Raw genomic sequence first — 23,527 nt, forward strand, 5'->3', positions numbered from 1 at the left:
GGAGCAAGCTCCCTATCCAAATTAAACAAAGCTCATTCCTGACCACTTTTAGGTGCAACTTTGATCTGTGATTTCCAGATCAGATACCTTTATTGACCACTGGAAGGAGTCCTCCCAGAATTCTCTTTGGAGGAGGCAAGGTATCTAAACAGTCTCCCACTCTGGGTTATGTTTGAATGAAAGGAGAGGCTTGACCTGAAGTAGTTCTCCCCAGTCTGCCCAAGGTTGGATAGGTTTTGGAGTTTTCAGGCCAAAAGGGGTCATGAGCAATTGACCCAGCCTGCTGTGAGATGGAAACCTTACAGGAGGCTATCCATTGCACTTCACCTGCCTCTCTTGGTGGTTCTCTGCTGATGAAAAATGGATTTAAGTTCCACCACATTGGGTTCTCATTTCCTGTTTGTCACTATCAGTAGGAGACAGGACAAGTCCCTCCACCTCCGCAAAGGATGAGCCACTTGAGCAGAGCTCCCCTAGCTGATGCATTTGTAGTGGCAACAGCCCTTGAGAGTCCCTAGTATAGTCAAAGGAGTTGCCCTCCAAATAAAGACTACCATGTTCTTGACTGCTTTTGGAGGGTGTGTTTTGTATCGGGTATACACTCTATTCATACATTGTTATGTAACCCATGTGACATGCTTTCTATTGGATGTGGCTGTTCATATCTTCGACATGCAGAAGAAGTTATGTGAAGATATGAGAAGGAAACTGCAATCACAGTTGGCAACAGTGATCAACTGATTTCACAATGAGCTATATTACAACTTTTAACCTTGATTATTGTCACATAAAAAAACATACTGATAAAAAAAATTGGAATATTCTGTTACAGGACAAACTAATAGTGGACAAATTGTGTACAAAACCAAGATTCATTACTAGGAAGGGTAGAACACTCAAGAATATATTTGAAGGTGAGTGCAGGATCCAATCATATGCAATAGGGATGAAACAATGTGGTATTTGCCCCTATTGCAAATACATTCATGTAGGTGCATCACCGCACATAACACACATTTGAGTAACAAGAAAAGTTAATTCCAACTCCAAAATGAACGTATATGTGGCTAATTGTCAAAATTGTTTTTCATTCTAAGTCGGTAAAACAGAGCGTAGAATGAGAGACCGCATATACGAACATATATATTGTATTAATAAACACAAACTGGACAATGCTTTAGCAAAGCATATAGAACAATATCCAAAACATGCATTTAAATTCTGGTTACTTGATCAAGTGGACAGTAATCCAAGAGGGGGTCCATTCACCTTATTAGAAAAGTTGGAATTGCTCTGGCAAATTCGTCTCTATGCTTATAACTTTCTAAGATTGAACGACATATGTATGCTGTTTAAAACTGAAAAGCTTAATGAGATGAAATACTGTAGTAACAACATTACAGAAATTATGTTTTATTGATTATTTACTTGAAAATGTTTATAATGTAAGGTTAGATAAACGAGGAGACTACATTTTTGCACAATTTTCGTATATGATTTTCATCATATTGCTGCTGCGGTAAGTGTATTCATTTGCTTGTTAAATAAGGCAGTTTTAAAGAACAGGAAAATGCATATTATGTTCACAATGCTATTTTAACTACTGTTCCTTTAAATTTTAAGATGGAGAGACCAGCTGATTTTAATCATGGTTAAACATGACTAAACTTGATTTTTGTAAATGTTAGTATCAGGTGAAGTTCAGAGAAGTTTTTGGACGAAAAGCGCTTCATTAAACTTTGTGGATTCAGTCTTCAGTGAAGTTGCCAGTTGTTTTTGTTTTAATTTCTCAGTTTTTTGTATCTTGGATTTTGGAGTTTTTATATATTCATTGGATGCCACCTGAACGTACTGACAGAATTTGCCAGTCCCCAACCCAAGAAAATTTCATCTGTTCATATGGCTATTCAGACTCTTTTTTTCTTCCTGTTACTTCAGTAACTTTTTGGTGGTCACTCTGCAGCCATTCCATACTGAGCAAGTATAGATGCATTCAGATGGCTTTTAACTCAATATTTTAACTGAAGTACATCTTGTATGTTTCTGGAGCTGCTTTTGTAGATTTTGTTTGAAAAGTTTTCCCATCAGTTGAAGGGAACAGACATGGTGGCTTAAACCCCTAGTTACCTATATATTTTGAAAAGCCACTGGGAAGATGAATTGTTTAATTGTTGACTGTTATTTTAGCAGGAATCCATGACTGGGTGTGGGTAAATATCCTGCATTAACCACACACTTGAATGGATTATTAATTATATAGTGACCTTATTTAAAAAAAAGTCTTGTCTTCTATAAATGTCTTCGGCTGTGGCCTGGTAGTTTGGGTCATTGAAGGCCCGTGTACTGTCTGATGTTCATCTTTTCTGTTAATTCTACTTTACATGGTTTGAGTCAACTTGGATAAAATGTGTAAAAGTTTGCTTCACATTTGAAGTATATGTTGTTTCACAGATTTGCGAGGAATTATATAACCGGGGATGTTGCTGAACAGGTAAATAATTGGCAGTATATGCCATGGAGCTGTTTGTTTCGCTCACAGCAGCAAAATTTGTAAGATTTATTTTTATTTTTGTAGTGCATTGTGTTTTCCTCCATGGAGCAGTTTACTGATGTTAAATAACTTTTTTTTTAATATTTTAAACTCTGCAGTTAGCAGCATCAAGAAAACTAACGACTAAGCTTGTTCTTGTGAAGAATGCTCCATTTACTGTGAGCACACTGATCTGTTTGTCCAATCAGCCTTAGAATACTAATCCTCGATTTTTTTGTAAGTTTCCATATTACCAAGTATAGAGATCTGTATTGTATGGCAAAGTTCTTTCAAACTGGTTCTGTTCCCAAAAAACATGTGTATTATGGTACACTTTTGAAGTTTTGTCTTCAGTATTAATAAAACTAACATTTATGCTTTAGATTTTTTTTCTGCATCCTTTTTGGTCTGCGTTGTTGCTGACCATTCCTCTGCTACCATTGCCCATTTATTGCCCATCAAAGTAACAGCAGTCCCGTGGCAAGACTGCCATACAGACTACCATCAAGGATGGTTTACATTTGTCCCTAATATCCCACCTCTGTAGGCTTGTGTGTAGACACTCCAGATTGCCTTGGGGTGGGGAGGGCATCTTGGACCCCCCCCCCCACTTGACAAGTACATGCAGACCCACTGAAGAGTGCTGTCACTGTATTGGCATTAACGAGTCTGCATTGCCCAAATTCTACAGCAATTGGTGCCATGCAGACCTCCATTTGCAATGGTGCAGATTGAGCAGGACCACCACCACCATCCACCCACTGTGACGGGCAAGTTGGAGTAAGCTGGGCCTATGCATCATACCTTGCCTGACTGTTCAGCACTAAGCCACTACATTGATTTTGGGTCATACATCACAAATACCACAGAGCCTGGCAGTGCAGTAGGTAACAGGTTGTATAAGTGTTTAGCAAGAAATATTTTAGAGACTAGTTCATACTAGAGATGGTAAGTACAAGTTACTTGGAGTTTGTATGCATTCTAAGTATAAACAGAAATGTGGCAATCAGAAGGGTAGATTCATAGACTTAGTATAGCTGAAGTGCTTTTCTTCAAAGCAAACAAGCTGAAGGATAATTTAGTGAAACTGTTAAGATAAATGAATACTGCTTTTCTAATAGACGCATTTGCAATTGTAAAGGTAAAGACATCAGAGGTACTCTACCAGCATCTGGAAAATGACTTTGTAATTGGGACAAAAACTCTTTACCAGGTTGCGAGAAAAAAAGAGAAAGATAAGACAACCCTTCATAAAGGAACAACCCTTCATAAAGGATGCCAGCAACAACCTGCTCACCAGTCCACAGGACATCAAAGGCAGATGGAAGCAGCTTCTGAATGAAAAAACCCAACAGAAGCTGTACTGCCGCAGACGCAGGCTACAATGAAAGAAGAGGAGTTCACCCAAGAAGAAGTAAGAACAGCACTAAGGAAAATGAAGTCAGGGAAAGCTCAGACGATGTCACAGCAGTTTTGATAAAGATGTTTGAGATAGCAGAGTAATGGACCTTGAGGGTACAAATAGCAGTATGGAGGAAAAGGCATATCCCAGATGACTGGTGAATAAGCGTACTAGTGCCAGTGTTCAAGAAGAAAGGAGGTGTTCACAAGTGTGGGAAGTTCAGCAATGTCAAATTCCTGTCCCTGCATGAATATCCTGGTGGTGGTGTGGATAAACAGATATATAGTGTAGTAGAAAGTAAGATGGGAGATGAGCAATTCTTATTCAGAGCAGAAAGCAGCACAACTGTCCCAATGTTTGCAGTGAAAGAGAGAATTGAAAAGAAGTTAGAAATGAGAAAGTCCAACTGGGCTTTCCTAGACTTGACGAAAGCATATGACAGGGTCCCAAGAAAGCTGATTTGGACAATTGTGCATTGATTTGAAGTCCTAGAAACATTAGTATGATACTTACAGGCTATGTATAAGGATCCAGTGACTCAAGAACAGTATTCTATTTCAGAGGTGTTTCCAGTGGGAGAGGGTGTGCACCAAGGTTCAGCTCTGAGCCTACTGCTGTTCATACTGGTGATGGACTAAATTAACAAACAAGGTGGAGGGGACAGGTCAGCAAAGTTGCTGTATGCAAACAATGTGGCATTAGGTCCAGACTCTGGGCAAGAACTTGAGCAAAGGATAGGGGAATGGAATGCAAAACTGAAGGCACGTGGGATGAAAGGGAGTACAGATAAGATGGTTGTAATGGCAGCAAATGTGGGAAATCAGAAGAAGCTGAGCATTGAGAGAGAAGGGAAAGTAGCAGAATAGGTGAAGGGCTTCAAGTACCTGGTGGGGGTGGTTGAGGAGAAAGGAAGTCTGAATGAGGCCAAAGCTAGAGTCAGAGAGGCTGCAGCCAACAGTGTCACTGTTGGTGTATAACAGAATAATGCTAAAGAATCCGAAAAGTAAGGTGTACAAAACAGTAGTGTGAACAGTGCTACTGTATGGTACAGAAACACTGGTAGTAAAGGCAGAGCTGTTGAATCTAGAGTTGAAGTGCCTTAGACTGGTGGTAGGATGCGCACTGTGGAACAGACGAATTGAGGATATTAGAATAGAAGCCCAGAGTAGCTTCAGTTAGAGACATTGTTGAAGAGACCAGATTAGTGTTTCGGGCACATGGGCAAAACTGCAATCCAAATTGTCACTTGCTACAGATCCCCCACCATGCCTCAGGATTCCCACTCCTCTTTTCTTGATATGCTGGAAAATATTAGGGTTCAACCAAACACCCAAATAATGGGCGGTTTCAACTACCCCACCATTAACTGGGAAAACTACTCCTGTACTAACTCCTTCGCTTAACACTTTCTGGAATTCATAAATTCCAATGCCCTGAATCAACTTATCCACACCCCCACCAGGGGCAACAATATCCTAGACCTAGTCATTACCAACATGAGTGACCGGTGTTCCACACCTGAAATCGACTCCTCATTGGTCAGATCCGACCATAAGCTAATCACCCTAGATATCTGCATCCTGCCCCACCCGCCATTAAGGAGACAATGGTAAAAAATTTCTCCAAAGCCAACTTCATGATTCTTAAGACAGAAGTGGCAAACTTCATTGGCATCCATGCAGGTGGACAATGCTTTCATGACTGGTGAATCCTACACAAATGCACTCTATAAGCACTTACATGAGTGCATGGAGCGTGCTATCCCAAACAGAACCGAGACACTATCCTCCAAAAAAAGGAAGCCAATCTGATGGTCCCCTGCCATAAACAAACTCTACAACAGAAGGAAGAAATTGTTGCAAAAAGAGTAAAATCCCATGAGTGGAGGAGCTCCCTGGTTAGCCTCAGTAAGAAGCTGATATCCCTTATAAGATCCTCCAAAGCTAGCTACGAAAACAAAATCGCCACTGATTCTAAGGGCAACCACAAAGGATTCGTAGCTGTGTCAAGAATCTCAGTTGCAACACCCAGATCTGCTCTGAGTTACAGCACAGCAGCACAAAAATTACGGAACCAACTGATATTGCCAGCATCTTGGCAGATAGGTTCAGTGCTAACTTTAACCCCCTCTCACCCCCTAAAGGGCCCATATCTATACAGGAAGAATGCAGAGTCCGTGTAATCACATCTATGCAAGTAAAAGCTGCACTCTTTAAAACCAAAAACACAGCATCCATGAGACCGGACAACATCCCAGGCTGCATTTTACACGAACTTCAGAACGAACTGGCTCCCCACCTAAGCACCATGTTCAATCCTAGTCTCGCGTCAGGCTTTGTGCCCACTGAATGGCACACAGCAACAGTTATCCCACTCCACAAAGGGGGAGCCACCACTAATCTGGGAACTATCGCCCTATTAGCCTGACGAGCCTGGTCTGCAAGGCCATGGAATGTATCATCATAGAACTCATAAACAAAGACATTGGTAGCCTCCAAACTCTGGACCCCACCCAGTTTGGGTTTGTGAAAGGCAAGATCATGCCTTCTGAACCTGATAGACTTTGAGGCAGTCACCAAAGCCATAGACGAGGGTAAGGTGGTTCACACAGCCTATCTTGACCTCACCAAGGCTTTCGACACCATCCCCCTTTCTGGAATTATAGCTAAACTCCCTAAACTAGGTATAAATCCCTACGTCACAAGATGGGTTGCCAACTGGCTCACTGACAGAACCCACACTGTAAAAGTTGCAGACTCCAAATCTGATTTCAAACCAGTGACAAGTGGAGTACCACAGGGTTCAGTCCGGGGACCTCTCCTGTTTGGTATCTACTTCTCTGAAGTACAGGCTAACACAGAAGGCCTCTGGCTAAGAAGTTCACAGCTGACTGCAAACTGGGAGCCATAGTGGAGTCCCCAAATGATGTGGACATCCTACAGAATGGCCTGGTGTCAGAGGCATGGCCTCAAGCTCAATGCCAAAAAGTGCATTGTCACCCCCTTTGGTAGAAACTCTGTACCTATGAACTACCACATAAACGGCAGTCTACTTAACGCCGAAGGTGTGATGAGACCTTGGGACCCAGGTGGACAGTAGTCTCTCCTTTGATAATTACATCGCCACAGTAGTCAGGAAATCCAATGTGGCACACCTCATCACAAAAAGGTTCTCATCCAGGAAAAGAGGTCATTGTTCCCCTCTACTCTGCACTTATTAGACCCGTTATAGAGTACAAACACCCCTTTTGGAATGCACCTCACAAGATATCTGCAGCAGCTGAAAAAAGGCCACAGAAGTACCTCAGAGTATTATTGGCCTCAAGCAGATGCTACATTGATAGTCTCAAACTCCAGCTTTGCTGTGTAGCATATCGCCTACTCCAAGGAGATCGCTGGCTAACATATAAAGCTATGTTAAACCCAGAGCTGTTGGACATGCTACACCTAAAGAAATCCCAAACCCTCCAAGCTACACGCTCTAGGGACCTAAACCTTCTCACCACAATAAACAGGACATGCTGGAGGGATAGATTCCTGTCCCAGAGAATTCCTATACTCTGGAACAAGCTACCCATCTATGTCTAGCAGAGTTCCTCATTAACACTCTTCAAGAAAAATGTTGAGTGGTTGGAAAATAGGAAATACACCCCGGGGACCACTTTTGTGGCTCTGCTTGATAGGGGCACAGGAAATTAACTTTCTTGGGTGGTATAAGCCAGGGAACCTTGTTGGCTAGGCTTACTTAGGCCCTTGAGCTGATAGCCTAGTTAGTTACATAGGAACCTATAAGGCAGAAGAGCATCTGAAGATTTGGGACAAACCGTGAGAAGGTAAGAAGAAACAAGGCCGTCCTACAAGAAGTGGTTGGATTGTTAGAGAGAAGACCTGTGACAGGCATGAGTGACACTGAATCAAGACTGGCGCGGCAGTTGGCAAAACACCCCAACCCCATGTAGAAAATTGGGGGGGGGGGTTGATGGAATAAATAAAGCTGTTGGGTCAATAGTCAAAATCTGATTATGTAGTACACACACATTTTAGGCTGATATGCAAGATATTAAACAGTTTGATTTTAAATTTTTACAGATTGGCATGTATATTACAAATTATAACGAGTCGTTTTTGTGCTAATAAGGAAATGTATTCGTGTTTAGATTTGCTTGTAACAAAATATGTTGTTATGTTTGAGTGCAAGAATGTGAATGCACTTAATTGTTTATAAAGTTTGTTTTAGTTTTTGTCACCTGTGCCTCGCAAGATACCAGTTCTAAAAGAGTAGTTTACATAGCTCATATTTTTTTTGGGGGGGGGTATGTGAAGTATAAGAAGTTACTATTAAGTTTATTTGCAAAACAGACTAAGTTATAAGAAAATGTTATGATGGTGTCTTACTCATGTTTAGTGAAATTATTGATGTTCTTTGTGTTTCGCTGTTGCAGTCATTACATTTGGGTAATCTGCTGGCAGGTTGCCATCAGTCGGCCTGAATTCCATAGTCTTGGGTCCTGCGTCAGTTGCTGTCTTCTCTTCCATGACGTCAGGGGTATAAAACATGCAGCCGACGTGCACGGTGCCCGAAGCAGAAGCATTTCGCAAGTGCCGGTCAGCCAACTACTGAAATATTCGAGTTTGAGTTTCAGAACTGACGTCTTCACTAAAGCGAAGTACCCCGTTGGGGAAACTTTTTTCTTGCTTTTTACTGATGCCAGAAAAAGTTAATAATTGTATTACTTGTGGGAAGCAAATACCTCATAAGGATTTCCATTTATACTGTATCCCTTGCCTAGGCCCTGATCACAACGTGCCTGGCTGTCAGTTTTGTGCTAGATTTGACCAACGCACTATTAAGAGTCGGTATATTTTTGCATCAAAGTATTTTGGAAACAGATTTAACCACCTAGAAATGTCGTCTGATAGCAATCCGACTACCGGAGTACATAAACACAAAGGAAAGAGAAAGGCAGTCGAGATCCAAAACCGACAAAGCTTCTCCTAAGCCAGTCCTCGGTACTCAGTGAGGCGCTTTCACAGCCCCTGATACCGCTACCTTCGAGTCGCAGGCCTCTACCGACACCCATGTGGAGTCCAGCATGCCACAAGATACTCAAGGTATTGGACCGATGGATGTATCTCCCTCTGATGGGTCCGGAGCCGCTGAGCAGGCACTGGCTTCTGAGGGTGTATTCAGACCTCAACATTTGTATATCAAACTGACGACAGCTGCAAAACCAAAGACAAAAGCAACTTCTAAAACTAAAAAAAATATGACGCATGAGCCACGTGCACAGGCCTCTATGCCTAAAAATCAGATGATCAAAATGGCTGAAGACCTTATTACCTTGATCAGGGGTTCCCATCCCCCTCCAGATAAGAGGTCTAGGCAAGACACTGATTATGAATCTTCAGATCAGGTTTCTATTTATTCTGATTCCTCTTCTGATCAGGAATTATCTATACCTCCCTATGAGGATTCTGATGCTGAGGAGTCTATTCTGTCTGCATCTCCTCCTGAGGATTATTAATTTGGAGAAACCTTGCATACCTAGAGGGAGCATTTTCACTGGGAGAGTCAAGACTTCTCAGAATCAAAACAGAGGCTCAGGGATTTCCTTCTCCCTCAGCACAAGCCTTTAGCCATTCCCCCTGTTTTAGACATTGTGGATGATGTGTTTTCGGAGTCCAGCTTGACTCCTGACTCATTACCTCCGGCTCCCAGTAAGCCTGACAGATATTACAGGGTCCCTGACTCATAAATTTTTATTTAGAAACCCTGCTGCTGATCCTGAAATTTCACAGGGTCCAAAGGGAGTTAAGGCCTCAGCAGCAAACAATCCTACATCCTCTGACAGAGATTCAAGGGCACTAGACAGATGGGGAAAAAATTATACATTGGCAACCAAGGCCTTAAATTTTCAATTTCATATGCTTAAGTACCAACAACATGTTATGGGATTGCTGAAACAGAAAATGATGTTGATTTCAGAATGTGCAGAAAATAAAGAATTGCAGGAATTATTGCATGCAGCTGAACAAGTTGGAAAGCATACTTTGCAATGTGGTTTTGATTCCTTAGAGGCCTCCTGCAGGGCTGCAGTTACTGGGTCTGTAATTAGGAGGCATGCCTGGTTAAAGGAACAAAATTTGCCTGATCATGTTAAAGCTAAATTGCTAGATGCACCTTTACAGCATGATTCTCTGTTTGGTATTAAGGCAGAAGAGGTTTTAAAGAAAATGCAAGACGAAGCTAAGTCTATGTAAACTGTTAAAGACTTATTACAAGTGCAGCCACCAAGATTCAGTAGACACTGGCCTACAAAAAAAATTGGTCCTTTCCTGTGTCAGCCAGAGCTCAAAGGGGCAAATCCAGATGCCCTAAGGGTTCCAGATACCAGGCGCAAGATTCATACAGGTCAAAGCAGTGGGGTGCTTCCACCTCCAAATCTGGAGGAGATAAAGCGCAAACCTACAGAAAGCAATCCCAATGACTTCCCTCTGCTTACGCCTTTGGCAGCACCTATAGGGGGAAAAATAGCACTTTTTGCTCAAAATTGGCAGTTAATAACCTAGGACAAGTGGGTACTAAACATCGTATCACAGGGATACAGATTCCATTTTCACACTCTGCCAGTGGCAAATGGTTGGCCGGATCTGCCAAAAAAAAATGGGCAGAGGCACAGAAACCGGTTACGTCACTCATGGATATGGGGGCCATTCAGACAGTACCAGAACAGGAAAAAGGACAAGGTTTTTACTACAGACTGTTCTTGGTACCCAGAAAGGACAAAGCCTGGCGGCCAATACTGGATTTATCGATTTTTGATCACTTACCTGGACATTCCAAAATTCAAAATTTGCAGCAGCTTCTGCCCATGCTGGGCAAGAATGCTTGGCTAGTGACTTTAGACCTAAAAGAGTCATACCTGCATGTCTCAATAAGACAGTCGTGCAGCAGATACCTCAGATTCAAGGCTGGCTTAATGCATTACCAATTCTCTGCACTGCCCTTTGGCTTATCTACTGCACCCAGGGTCTTTACAAAGTGCCTGGCACCAGTAATTGCATTTTGCAGACAAAGAAGTATACAAATATATCCTTACTTGGATGACTGTCTCATTCAAGCAGAGAACAAGGACATTCTTCTTTGACACCTGGCGTTTGTGAAAAGGCTTCTAACATGCCTAGGGTACACAGTAAACGAAAAGAAATCACAACTGGTACCCTTTCAAAAGATAACATTCCTGGGTGCAAGCTTGGATACAACTGCCCAAATGGCTTACCTCACGCCAGACAATCAAAGGCAACTGACTACTTACTTCAAACTGATGGCAACAAAAACCCAGTCTTCTGCAAGACAAATTCTGCAGGCTCTGGGCTTCATGGCATTGTGCATCCTATTAATTCCATATGCAAGACTGCATATGAGGAAGCTTCAATGGTACCTAAAAAGTTTATGGAGTCAGCATTCACACAGTCGGGAAACAATGATTCCTCTTATTCCCTGCCTGCAGCAGGAGTTTCTATGGTGGGCAAAGGCATGTCACCAAAACATGGGACTGCCCCTTCACTCTACCCCCTGCCAGCCAAACCTTAACAGACTCATCAGATTATGCCTGGGGGGGCTTATGGGCACCAAAACAAATGCATCTACATATCAACCAGAAAGAGATGCTAGCTGTTCAAAATGCCCTAACAGCCTTCAAGGACTTACTTAATCCAGGACATCTACTGATAGACGGACAACACCACAGTCATGTGGTATATAAACAAGCAGGGGGGGGCACACTCATGCCCTCTTTGCAGATTAGCCATGGCACTGGGACAGCTTTGACCTACCAAATAAATGTTCAAGCTCAATTCCTGCCAGGAAAAGAAAACACTCTGGCAAATGATTTAAGCAGAAACCTTATGGATCCTCAGGAGTGGAAACTAATCCACAAGTCTTCAGCATGATAACAGAGAAATGAGGAAGCCCAGACATAGATCTATTTGCTTCTCCTCAAAATTATCAATTGAAAAGATTCTGCACAAGGACTTATCACAGACAAGCATGGAAAGTGGACACTCTTTCAGTTGGAGAAAAGCTATCTGTTTACGCCTTTCCTCCTCTGCCTCTTCTACCCAAGGTCCTCCTAAAAGTCAGACAAGGGAAGCCAAAGATATTAATTGCCCCGGACTGGCCCCACCAATACTGGTACCCAATCCTAAGGAACGCGTCTCAATACCCAGCTTGGACCTTGCCTCAAAGACCCACAACTACTGTCTCAGCAAAACAGATCCTGCACAATCAACTACAGACTCTGAACCTGGCAGCATGGCTAATCATGTAGTCATACAAACACCTCTCAGTAAAACTGTGATGGATGTCATTTTGGAAGCCAGAAGGCCTAGTACTAGAAAATCTTATGCTGACAAATGGAAGAGATTCTGTGCTTGGAATCCAGCACAATGAACTGATACAGCAGAACCAAATATTCCTCAGATATTACAATACTTAACTGAGATGCTTGACAAAGGCTTATCTTTCTCATCAATCAAAATACATGCCTCTGTCATTTCGGCTCATTACAATACAGAGCAACCAATCTTTTCTCATCCTTTACTAAAGCAGTATCTTAGAGGAGCCAAAAATTTTAAGGCCTCCTAGACGATCACCATTACCTGCATGGGACCTCAATTATGTGTTGAAAAAGCTCACCCTGCCTCCATTTGAACCAGCTGCTACCGCTGATCTAAAGTTCTTATCATGGAAAACCAGCTCTGCTACTAGCAATTACTTCAGCAAGGAGTTTCAGAGCTACAAGCCCTCATGGCTGTAGAGCCTTTTATCATATTTTACCCAGACAGGGTGTCTCTGAGGACAAATCCTTATGCCTAAGGTGGTTTCCAATGTGGCTCTTAACCAAACAATTCATCTGCCAGCTTTTTATCCAAATCCACAGAACAAGGGGGAGAGAATTCTGCATTCCTTGGACGTAAACAGCTTAAGATTCTACTTGAGCAGGACTAAAGTTCTAAGAAAAACTGAGCAATTACTAGTGTCATATGCTGCAGGATCAGAAGGAAAGGCTATTTCATAGAAGACAGTTTCAAAGTGTATAAGCCATTGCATCCGTTTCTGCTACTTACACCATGTAAACCTATGCCCAAGGGCATTAGGTCTCATTCCACTAGAGCTGCAGCTACTTCAGCAGCCTTTCTCAGAGGAGTACCAACCAAAGACATTTTAGAGGCTGCTACTTGGAGTTCTGTTCATATCTTTACAAAGCATTACCATTTGCCTCTCTACTTTAAGTCCAGGGCAGGCTTTGCCACTGCAGTGCTGCAGGGCCTTATAGCCGCACCTAATGCTCTTTAGCTCCAGCCTCACAACCATAGTTTTGGGATTCTACCCAAATGTAATGACTGCAGCAGTGAAACACGAAGAACATAGTACAGTCGTGTACACTCACCATAAATGTAGATGTTAGAGTGTATTCACTGTTGCAGTCCAGGTTACCCTCCCGCCATCCCCCTGTCATTCTGAAATGTATCTTTCTTTCTCTATCCTCTACAACCTATGTGGTGTATTTGCTTGTAGATGAAGGTAAAGTTTTATATTGATGCATGTGTGTATATGTATGTATGTGTGTGTATATATGTATATGTATATATATATATATATATATATATATATATATGTATATATGTATATATATATATATATATATATATATATATATATATATATATATATATATATATATATATATATATATATATATATATATATATATATATATGTATATATATGTATATGTATATATATATATGTGTATATATATATATATATATATATGTATATGTGTATATATATATATATATATATATATATATATATATATACACACATACAATTTTGCTACCTTTTGGGGGCACTTGACATCGGGGGCAAGAAAAACTGAAGAAAATGGCGTTGGCTGCATGTTTTATACCTCTAACGACCTGACGTCATGAAGAGAAGACCGCAACTGACGCAGGACCCAAGACTTTGGAATTCAGGCTGACTGAGGGCAACCTGCCATCAGATTACCCAAATGTAATGACTGCAACAGTGAATGCACTCTAACATCTACATTTATGCAAGTGTACACAACTGTACTATTTTCTTCTTACTGGAGTGATATTTCTAAATAACTAACAAATTGATTTCTCATGCGAGTTTAATGCGATGATTAGTATTAAGACAGTGCTTTGTATGAATAAAAAACATTAAATACTGATTTGATTATATGTATGAATTTTGTTTACGGGGCCTATAACTTTTAATTCTGAAGACGCACCAACTACAAACACTTCTACACTTTCCTTCATGCATTGAAGGAGTTATTATACACAGATTCTACTTTTAGTTATTTAATAATTGTGCTTCTCTTTTTCTGCAAAGTCCAAAATTGTTTAGATTTAATTTTTTAGCCAACTTTGTTACGTTATTGCATTTCACTTGCCTAAGTGAATCCTTCAGAGTTGGTAATTTGTCATGGCTGTTTAGAAAAAAATCCCCTTCATGTTACAGTTGTATTAGTCATTTAAGAGCATAAGGTTAAAACATGCTGATTATGTTTTTTTTTTTATTTGTTTCAATATGTTGTGCTCCTTTTTGGTGTGTGGGGCTTCTTGCTTTCTCCAGTTATCCAGTGTGAAAAGTTGACATGAGTTTTGGATGCTGGCAGATCTGTGGACTGTAAGGGCTTTTGGGGACAGGTGTCTTTTCTATCTCTTTGACCTTCTGTTCTTCTGGTTTACCTTTCTCCTTCCAGTGTCCATGTTCATCCTGATTACATGAGAGAATAAGTCCCAGCTGCATCATGCTCTTCCTGTTGCACTGGATTCAAACATGTTTGTCTCTGGCCACTCACTTGGTATCATCAGAACATGACCTGTAGCCTTCCCAACAGGGCAGTTTTGCTTACACTTGTACCCTCGCTTAAAAACATTTATTTTTCTCTCCCCGCAGGTACCCCAGAGCGAACTAGACGTTGATACAGTGAAGAGTATCCTGGCTGAATATAAAATTCACAATGCTGACATTACTCTGCGCAGCGATGCCACTGCTGATGACCTCATTGATGTGGTTGAAGGAAACAGGTAATTGATTGTTTTTTGGATGATATGCCTTGTTTCTCTTTCTGCAAAGACCATCTTATTACGCTGCAGTACTTTCCTGAAAACCTGAAAATGGTGCTTACAGGCACCAAGCAATGTGATGGTGTATGTAATTAGTAAGTTAGCACTTCATTTTTTTGTTTGCTTTTTTCGTTCTACACCATTCACTGATTTATTTGGTGTCCATTCCCTTTATATACTTAAGTTTCCTCAGGTACGTTGTAAGCGTCTTTCTCCTGAATCTTTTAGTTTTATGCGCCAGCCCATTGTATAGATGTATCCTGATCCCTTACTTTACTTCCCAGGTCTCTTTTCATGTTTGGAACCGTACCAAAAGCAAAATAACTAGTTTGTTCCTGTACATAATTGCAACACTTTGCCTGCAGATAGTAGGATGACACTTTTCATAGATGTCCGGTATCCATTGGGGTGTTTCTGAAGGACAAGAAACAGTGCTACCCTTTTAAAGGGCTTGCATGCATTTTCTGCTCCTCAAAAATACTGAGAACACTTGATAGATTGCTCACACATTCACTGGGCATCAGATGGCTGCAGGTGTTGAAATTGCAGGTTTTTACACTTGATGGTGGCTGCAGGCTACTTTTTCATTCATTCTTTACCTGATGATGTTCACTGCAGCTGTGTTATGCAATAGCTCCTGAAGGTAGACCCGTCTTGCTCCAGCCTCTTTACCTAGTTAAATAGACATGGCTAATACTGCATCTTGTCTCAATGAATGTCAGCTTAAATTCTGCAACTTTCATTATTGTCACAATTTTCTTCCTCTGTGTCTGTTGCCTTTTTCCTTGTCCTTCAGCTGTACTTTTGTTTCTCTGTTTGGATTGTTCTGCTGCTTTTCCATTCTCTGTTTCATTTGGCATTTGCCCAATGCACACAGTTTGCTTCCGTTACTCTCATTTCTTTCTACATGCCGCTGTGTCTAGTACTGTCATGACCTGTGTGCAGTTAAAACAACACAAGACCCTACTGGTGAAAATGAAGTGTAATCAGTTGTAAGTAAAGCTTAAGCTTACAAGGTTGCCAAGTAGTAATTCTTGTGTTGACTTACTTAGGCATTTAGTTAAATTTAACACACTGATCTTAAGAGTTTAGTGCACCAGGTCTGTCAGTGGATGTGTCTTTACATTCTTAGTTTCATTTTCATTATTTCAGTAATGCTGTCTATCCATTTTAACCTGTGCTTCCCCCTTCTGCCATCATCTTTCCCAGCATCACTGTCTTCCTTTGATCACATAACGTGAAGACCTTCCAGTAAACTGTCTGCATTAATTTCTTTAAATATTGAATGACTTGGTCTTGCAATCCACTAAATTGTCAGTTTTCTCCAACGCCATTGTTTAAAATCAATTTCCTGATGCATGGCTTTATAGCTAAATTCTTAGCCATATGTTATTGGGCAAACCATAGCTTTGATTGTGCACATCTTTGACAGTGTGCTGTCTTTGCTTAAAATGTTGTAGTATAGCTTTTCTTCCAAGAAGCAGGTGATTTAATTTCATTGCTCATCATCTCCATAGAGCCTTCAGCCCACAAAATAAAGTCTGAGTTCCTCCCTATATATTAGCACATTTTCTCCCTATATGTAAACGGTATAAGTCCACTTTTGTACTTCCTACTTTCACTTTTATCAGCAGGCTGTTCAGAGTTTTCCTCACTGTTATCAGAGGTAGCTTGATATTTCTTACTGCTGGTTTGATATAAACATGCTGAGTTTTTTCTCTGCATTTTCCGTTGTATATTCAGCATGTTAAATAACTATGGTGATTTGTGCATCCTTTCCCAAATCCTAAATCAGCCAGTTATTCCACATTTTGTTCCAACAATTACCTGTTCAGGGTACAGATCTTTCAGAAGAAAAATGCTCCTGTTCCCCTTTCTCTAAGAAATATAAATAGGTTAATCCAAGAATCCGATTTCCTTCTCTCTGGAAAAAGTCACACGCTATCCCATTGTTATAGATCTAAAGTTAGTCACACCTGTAAAATTTCCTCCATTGTGCAATTTTACCCCCCCTCTCCAAAATACTTTAAAAGTGTATTTAAAAAACGATTGATAAACTCTCTCTTGCAAAAAGTCCTACCCTCAACACAACATGGTTTCCATCCTTCATGTAGTACTAACACTAAACATCTAACTCTGTAGACACGATCAATAAACCTATAGATAAAGGCAGACTAGTCTTCTTATTTCTAGGCTTGTCTAAAGCATTCCACACAATTTGTTACAACAGACTTCTGCTTGAGGCATCCTCATTAGGTCTCTCTTAGCCCACCCTTGTATGGTTCAAAAGCAATAGGTATCGATTGGTAAAGTGGCACTCTAACCTCTCTCCGTATCTGTCACCGCCTGTTTACCACAAGGCTCTGTCCTTGTTCCCCTCTTTAACATTCTCACCAACACCATCCACACAAAAGGCATCCCTAATACAGTATTCTGATGACTGTGCATTCATATGCACATCTGACAACATGGCCCACCTGCAAAAAATTACTCTGGAAGCTTTAACAAGGACTGAAACATCGCTTTGTAACTCATAACTCATGCTCAACCCTAACAAGAAAAAATACGTATTTTTTCCCCTCAAATCCCCCTCCCATAAAAAAATTAAAGTTCTCTCTTGGTGATAATACAACCACTGAAGTCACTTCTCATAGGAAATTTATTAGGGAAGATAGTGGATGATCCTTTGTTTGACCTGAATGTACAAAATTGCATAAGAAAAACTAATAAGAAACTAGGGATCTGAAGTAGTTAACTTCATTTGTGCAGCAACCTTTGGGAATCGGATCCGACCTCTGATCCGAGCCGGCAGTTTTCAACAGCTTTAGATCCGTGCTCCAAGCTCCTCCCATACCCATAATCCCCTGCCAACCCTGACTGACCCCAGATCTAGTTTGCCGCGGTTTCGTTCAGCAGCTTGATGCTGAGTCTCCTGGCGTTCTCGTTCTCTTTGTGAGGAAAAATTTAATTTTTTAAATCTTTTCTTTAATCTTTGGTGTGAGAGTGTGTTTAGCCCCCTTTTTAGTCTAAACTCTCTTAGTTTATTTTACTTCAAGATGTCCTTCAAGGATGCATCTGCAGTCATAACATATGGGTTGTCCTGCCTCAGGCAGCCCTCAGTCGGCCCGATTCCAAAGTCTGGGTCTGGCCTCGGCTGATGTCGCACTTCACCCGACGTCATAGCTCCTGGGGTATAAAGGCATCAGCCGACACCATTTTCCTCAGTCTTTCTTGCCGCGCGGTGCCCGAAGCAGAAGCTGTTCGCAAGTGCCGGTCGGTCAGATCCAGAGATTTCAGCTACCGAAGACTTCTAAAAAGCTAAGTACCCCGTTGGGGACTCTTTCTTGCCTCAGCCGATGTCAGAAAAAGTAAATAATTGTTTAACTTGTGGGAAACAAATACCTCATAAGGATTTCCACTCTTACTGCCTTCCTTGCTTAGGCCCAGACCACGACGTATCAGCTTGTTTAGCCTGTGCCTCCTTCAACCGACGGACACTTAGATGTCGGTCGGAGTTTGCAGAAGAGTTTTTTGGTCCCGCTTTTGCATATAAAATGCCGTCTGAGACTCGGACTACTCATTTAGCTAAAAAACGCAAGGAAAAGGACCAACACTCTCGGCCCGCGGTTTCGGCTGAAACCACGGTTAGGCCTACCGCGAGTGTCTCTGTTTCGGCTGAAACAGAGTCCTCTGTTCTTCCTCCGGCCGCAAGCATGCCTCCGACTACCGAGGCCTCAGAGGCCCCGGCGGAGTCGGCTACAGAAATTCCTACCGAAGAAGCAGGCGCACTAGAATTGTCCGACACCATTCCGTTGGACATTTCTACTCCTGCACGTGGGGCAGCTAGACCCCCTGCTTCTATGTCTATTAAGGCCTTCTCCAGGGCTAAAGCAGCTAAACTTTCCAAGGCCTTACCTTCAAAAGCTCCACCTCACAGACCTTCCTCAAGTTTTCAAATTCTCAGCCTCGCTGAGGACCTTATTTCTTTGATCAGGGGATCCCAACCTCACCCAGACAGGGCCTCACAACCCCCTCCTGAAAAAAGGCCTAGGACTGAACCCCCTGAACCTCTTTCCTCTGACTATTCCTCGGATGGATCAGATGTATCAGACCATCAGGAAGGCCCATACTCACCTTATGAGGATTCGGATGCAGAAGACTCCATTCCTTCTGCCTCCCCCCCAGAAGAATTTTCATTTGGGGAAACTCTACATTCAATGAGGGAGCATTTCCAATGGCAGGGTCAGGATTTCTCTGATTCTAGAAAAAGGCTAAGGACTTTTTTACACTTGCCACAGCATAGGCCTCTAGCCATATACCACCTGTACTATCAGTTGTTGATGATGCATACAATGATGCCTGTTCAGCCCCTGATTCTCTTCCCCCGGCCCCTGCCAAACCTGACAGATATTACAGGGTCCCGGATTCTCATTTCCACTTGTACAAGGCCTACTCTGCAGACCCAGAAACCATTTCTCAGGGCCCCAAGGGTGTTGCAGCTGCCTCTGCCAAAAACCCCCTACCCTCTGAAAGAGAATCAAGAGCATTAGAGAGATGGGGTAAAAAAGTTTATACATCTGCTACTCTTTCTGCCAGGGCTTTAAACTGTCAATTTCACATGATACAGTACCAGGAATTTTTGTTAGATCAGCTAAATAAAAAGCTTTCCTCTCCTGAACCTTTAGACCGTAAGTCCCTTCAGGAGTTGGTACACAATTCTCAGCAGGTCAGTAATCATTTTTTAAAATGTGGCTATGATGCACTGGAGGCTTCATTTAGATCAGCTATGACTGGAGCAGTGATTCGAAGGCATGCCTGGCTAAAAGAGCAATCCTTGCCAGACCATGTTAAATCTAAACTCCTAGATGCCCCTATGGAGAAACAAAGTTTATTTGGCTCCCCTGCACAGGAGGTACTAAAGAAAGTGGAAGAAAAGGCAAAATCTGTGCAAACAGTCAAGGATTTTCTGCAGGTCCAACCTCCGAGGTTCAGCAGAAATTGGCCTTCAAAGAATTGGTCCTTTCCAGACACCACCAGAGCACAGAGAGGCAGAAATAGACGCCCAAGAGGCAGAGGTCAATCAAGGGGTGCCTACAGGGGCCGTCAGTGGCAACCTGACAACCAGAGGAGTGCCTCCACAGCTGCGACTGCAACCACTTCCACAGGACAGACGCAATGACTTGGCTCTGATTCTGCCTACCAGGGAACAATTGGAAACACCCTTGGGCGGAAAGTTAGCTTTATTTTCAAAAAACTGGCATTGCATTACAGGAGACAAATGGACTTTGCAAACAATAGACAAAGGCTACAGGTTTCACTTCCACACTTTACCAAAAAAGAGAGGAATGCCAAACCTTCCACCAAGCCAGAAGTCAGAGGCTCTAAAACAGGTCATCAACCTACTAAGGATGAGAGCAATAGAAAAGGTACCATCTATGGAACAAGGCCAAGGATTTTACTCCAGACTATTCCTTGTACCAAGAAAAGAAACTCAATGGAGGCCTATTCTCGACTTGTCCGCACTGAACACATATCTCATTGTACCAAAATTCAAAATGCTGACCCTACAGCAACTTCTTCCCATGTTGGGCAAGGAGTCTTGGCTGGTGACTCTAGATCTCAAGGAGGCATACCTGCACGTCCCTATACGACCAGATTGCAGAAGACACCTCAGATTTCTTGCAGGATCAGAGCATTATCAATTCTCAGCATTGCCCTTTGGCTTATCTACTGCGCCCAGAGTATACACGAAATGCCTGGCATCAGTAATTGCATCTTGCAGGCTTCAGGGAATTCAAATCTACCCATACCTGGACGACTGCCTAATACAAGCGGACAACAAGACAAAAATAATAAGGGATTTGGCCTATGTCATACAACTATTACAAGCTTTGGGATACACAGTCAACATACAGAAGTCAAGACTAGTGCCATCCCAAAGGATAACATTTTTGGGTGCAGAACTGGACACTAACTCAGATGGCTTTTCTCACAGAAGAAAAACAAAAACAACTTCCAGTCTACTTCACGGCATTGACAAGACAAACTCAGCTTACTGCAAGGAAAGTCCTGCAGGCCCTGGGTTACATGGCATCCTGCATAATCTTGATACCACATGCCAGACTGCATATGAGGAAATTACAATGGTACCTAAGAAATGTATGGTCTCAACACAGACACAGTCTAGAAACCATGATACCAATCATTCCATGCCTGAAAAAGGAATTCCTGTGGTGGGCTCAGGCCTGCAAGACCAACAGAGGGTTGCCTTTCCACAAACCACAACCAAGGCAGACCATCACCACGGACTCCTCCGACCTAGGCTGGGGCGCACACATGGAAGACAAGTGTATCCAAGGCCTATGGTCCCAAGACCAGCTGAATCTACACATAAATCTAAAGGAGATGCTGGCAGTGAAGCATGCAATAGAGGCATTCAAATCATTCCTTCAGCAAGGACACCTGCTGATAAGGACGGACAATACCACAGTCATGTGGTACATCAACAAACAGGGAGGCACGCACTCCTACCCTTTATGCCGGATGGCAATGGAGCTGTGGAACCTGGGCCTGAATCTCAACATTCAACTGCAGGCCAGATTCGTACCAGGAAAAGAGAATTCACTAGCAGACAAATTAAGCAGAACTACCACGGATGCTCACGAATGGATGCTGCATCCAGATATCTTCAAAACCATAACAAAGAAATGGGGAATGCCAGAAATAGACCTGTTCGCCTCCCCACTCAACCACCAACTGAAGAAATTCTGCTCAAGAGAATACCACCCACAAGCCTGGAGGGTGGACTCCCTTTCTTTCAGCTGGAAGGCCCTGACAGTATATGCCTTCCCACCTCTCCCATTGATGTACAAGGTTCTACTGAAGATCAGGGAGGAACAGCCAAAGGTAATTCTGATAGCGCCAGACTGGTCAAGGCAACATTGGTATCCGCTACTGAGAAGCATGTCTCGGACGAACCCATGGCCTCTACCTCTATGGCCTTTACTTCTAACACAGAACAACTACAAGACCCTGCATCCAAACTTGAAAACGCTGCAGCTAACTGCCTGGAAAATTGCATGAAACCAAACCAGCCTGCTTTATCTCAGAGAGTCAAGGACATTATCCTGGAGGCTTGCAGACCCTCCAAAAGGAAAACATACTCAGCCAAATGGAAGAGATTTCTCATTTGGAGTGCATCAAAGGGAACAGATGTCACGCTTGCAAACCTAGCACACATCCTAGAATACTTAGCAGAACTGTTCCACAATGGCCTGTCCTATTCTTCCATTAAGATTCATGCTTCAGCAATTTCAGCAGAGTACAACATGGATCCTCCTATCTTCTCTCAACCTCTCCTCAGACAATTTCTAAGAGGGATCAAAAATGTAAAACCTCCAAGGAAACCACCTCTGCCTGCATGGGATCTCAATTTTGTGCTGGAAAAATTAACACTTCCCCCGTTTGAACCAGCTGCATCAGCAGACTTACAGTTCTTATCTTGGAAAACTGCCTTCCTTCTAGCAATCACTTCAGCAAGAAGGGTATCAGAGTTACAGGCATTAATGGCAGTACAGCCTTTCCTTATATTTCACCAGGATAGAGTGTCTCTGAGAACCAATCCTACTTTCATGCCAAAGGTGGTATCCAGGGTATCCTTGAACCAAGCTATTCATTTACCTACGTTCTTCCCTAACCCACAGAACAGAGGGGAAGAGCTACTACACACCTTAGATGTACATAGACAACTGCGCTACTACCTGGACAGAACTAAGACCAGCAGAAAAACTGACCAGCTTCTAGTAGCTTATGCAACAGGAGTGCAAGGAAAAGCAATTTCCAAACAGACAATTTCAAAATGGATGGGAAATTGCATTCGATTCTGTTACTCTTTTCATGGAAAGACAACTCCTGAAAATATCAGGCCTCACTCCACAAGGGCTACAGCCACCACTACAGCTTTTCTACGAGGAGTGGCTACCAAAGACATTTTAGAAGCTGCTACTTGGAGCTCCGTGCATGCATTTGCCAAGCATTACAATCTTCCTTTATACTCCAGATCCCGAGCAGGCTTTGCAACTGCAGTTTTACAAGGGATCTTAACTACACCATCTTTATCTTAGTGCCTCCTCCCCCAGTTTGGCTATGGTATTCTACCCATATGTTATGACTGCAGATGTATCCTTGAAGGACATAGTACAGTTTTGTACCTACCATAAATGTAGATGTCCGATAGGTATGCATCTGCAGTCAGGATTACCCACCCTCCTTCCCCTCTGTGGTATTCCTAGGGTGCTTACCCCTCTTTCAGCTAGCTGGGGGAATCTATTATGGTGTATTTGTTTGTATGTATATATGTATATATATATATATATTTTGTTTGCTCCTTTTTGGAATTTACAGCAATTATCCAAATTTAGCCTTCTTAGA

At 42.2% G+C, this 23,527-nt stretch overlaps 2 protein-coding genes across 2 annotated transcripts in view; one reads left to right on the plus strand and one right to left on the minus strand.

Moving 5' to 3' along the window:
* Positions 1-23,527, minus strand: part of NOL11 (nucleolar protein 11) — a 1,613,635-nt gene that overhangs the window by 1,078,868 nt on the left and 511,240 nt on the right. The window lies entirely within an intron of this gene.
* Positions 1-23,527, plus strand: part of DRG1 (developmentally regulated GTP binding protein 1) — a gene marked incomplete in the record, with an annotated part of 230,452 nt that overhangs the window by 158,603 nt on the left and 48,322 nt on the right. The window contains 1 exon segment of the mRNA XM_044085090.1: positions 14,928-15,058. Coding sequence (XP_043941025.1) covers positions 14,928-15,058 — 131 coding nt within the window.

This window comes from Protopterus annectens, chromosome 10.part0 (assembly GCF_019279795.1).
Source record: "Protopterus annectens isolate FY-2018-M chromosome 10.part0, PAN1.0, whole genome shotgun sequence".
Classification (NCBI taxonomy): domain Eukaryota; kingdom Metazoa; phylum Chordata; order Ceratodontiformes; family Protopteridae; genus Protopterus; species Protopterus annectens.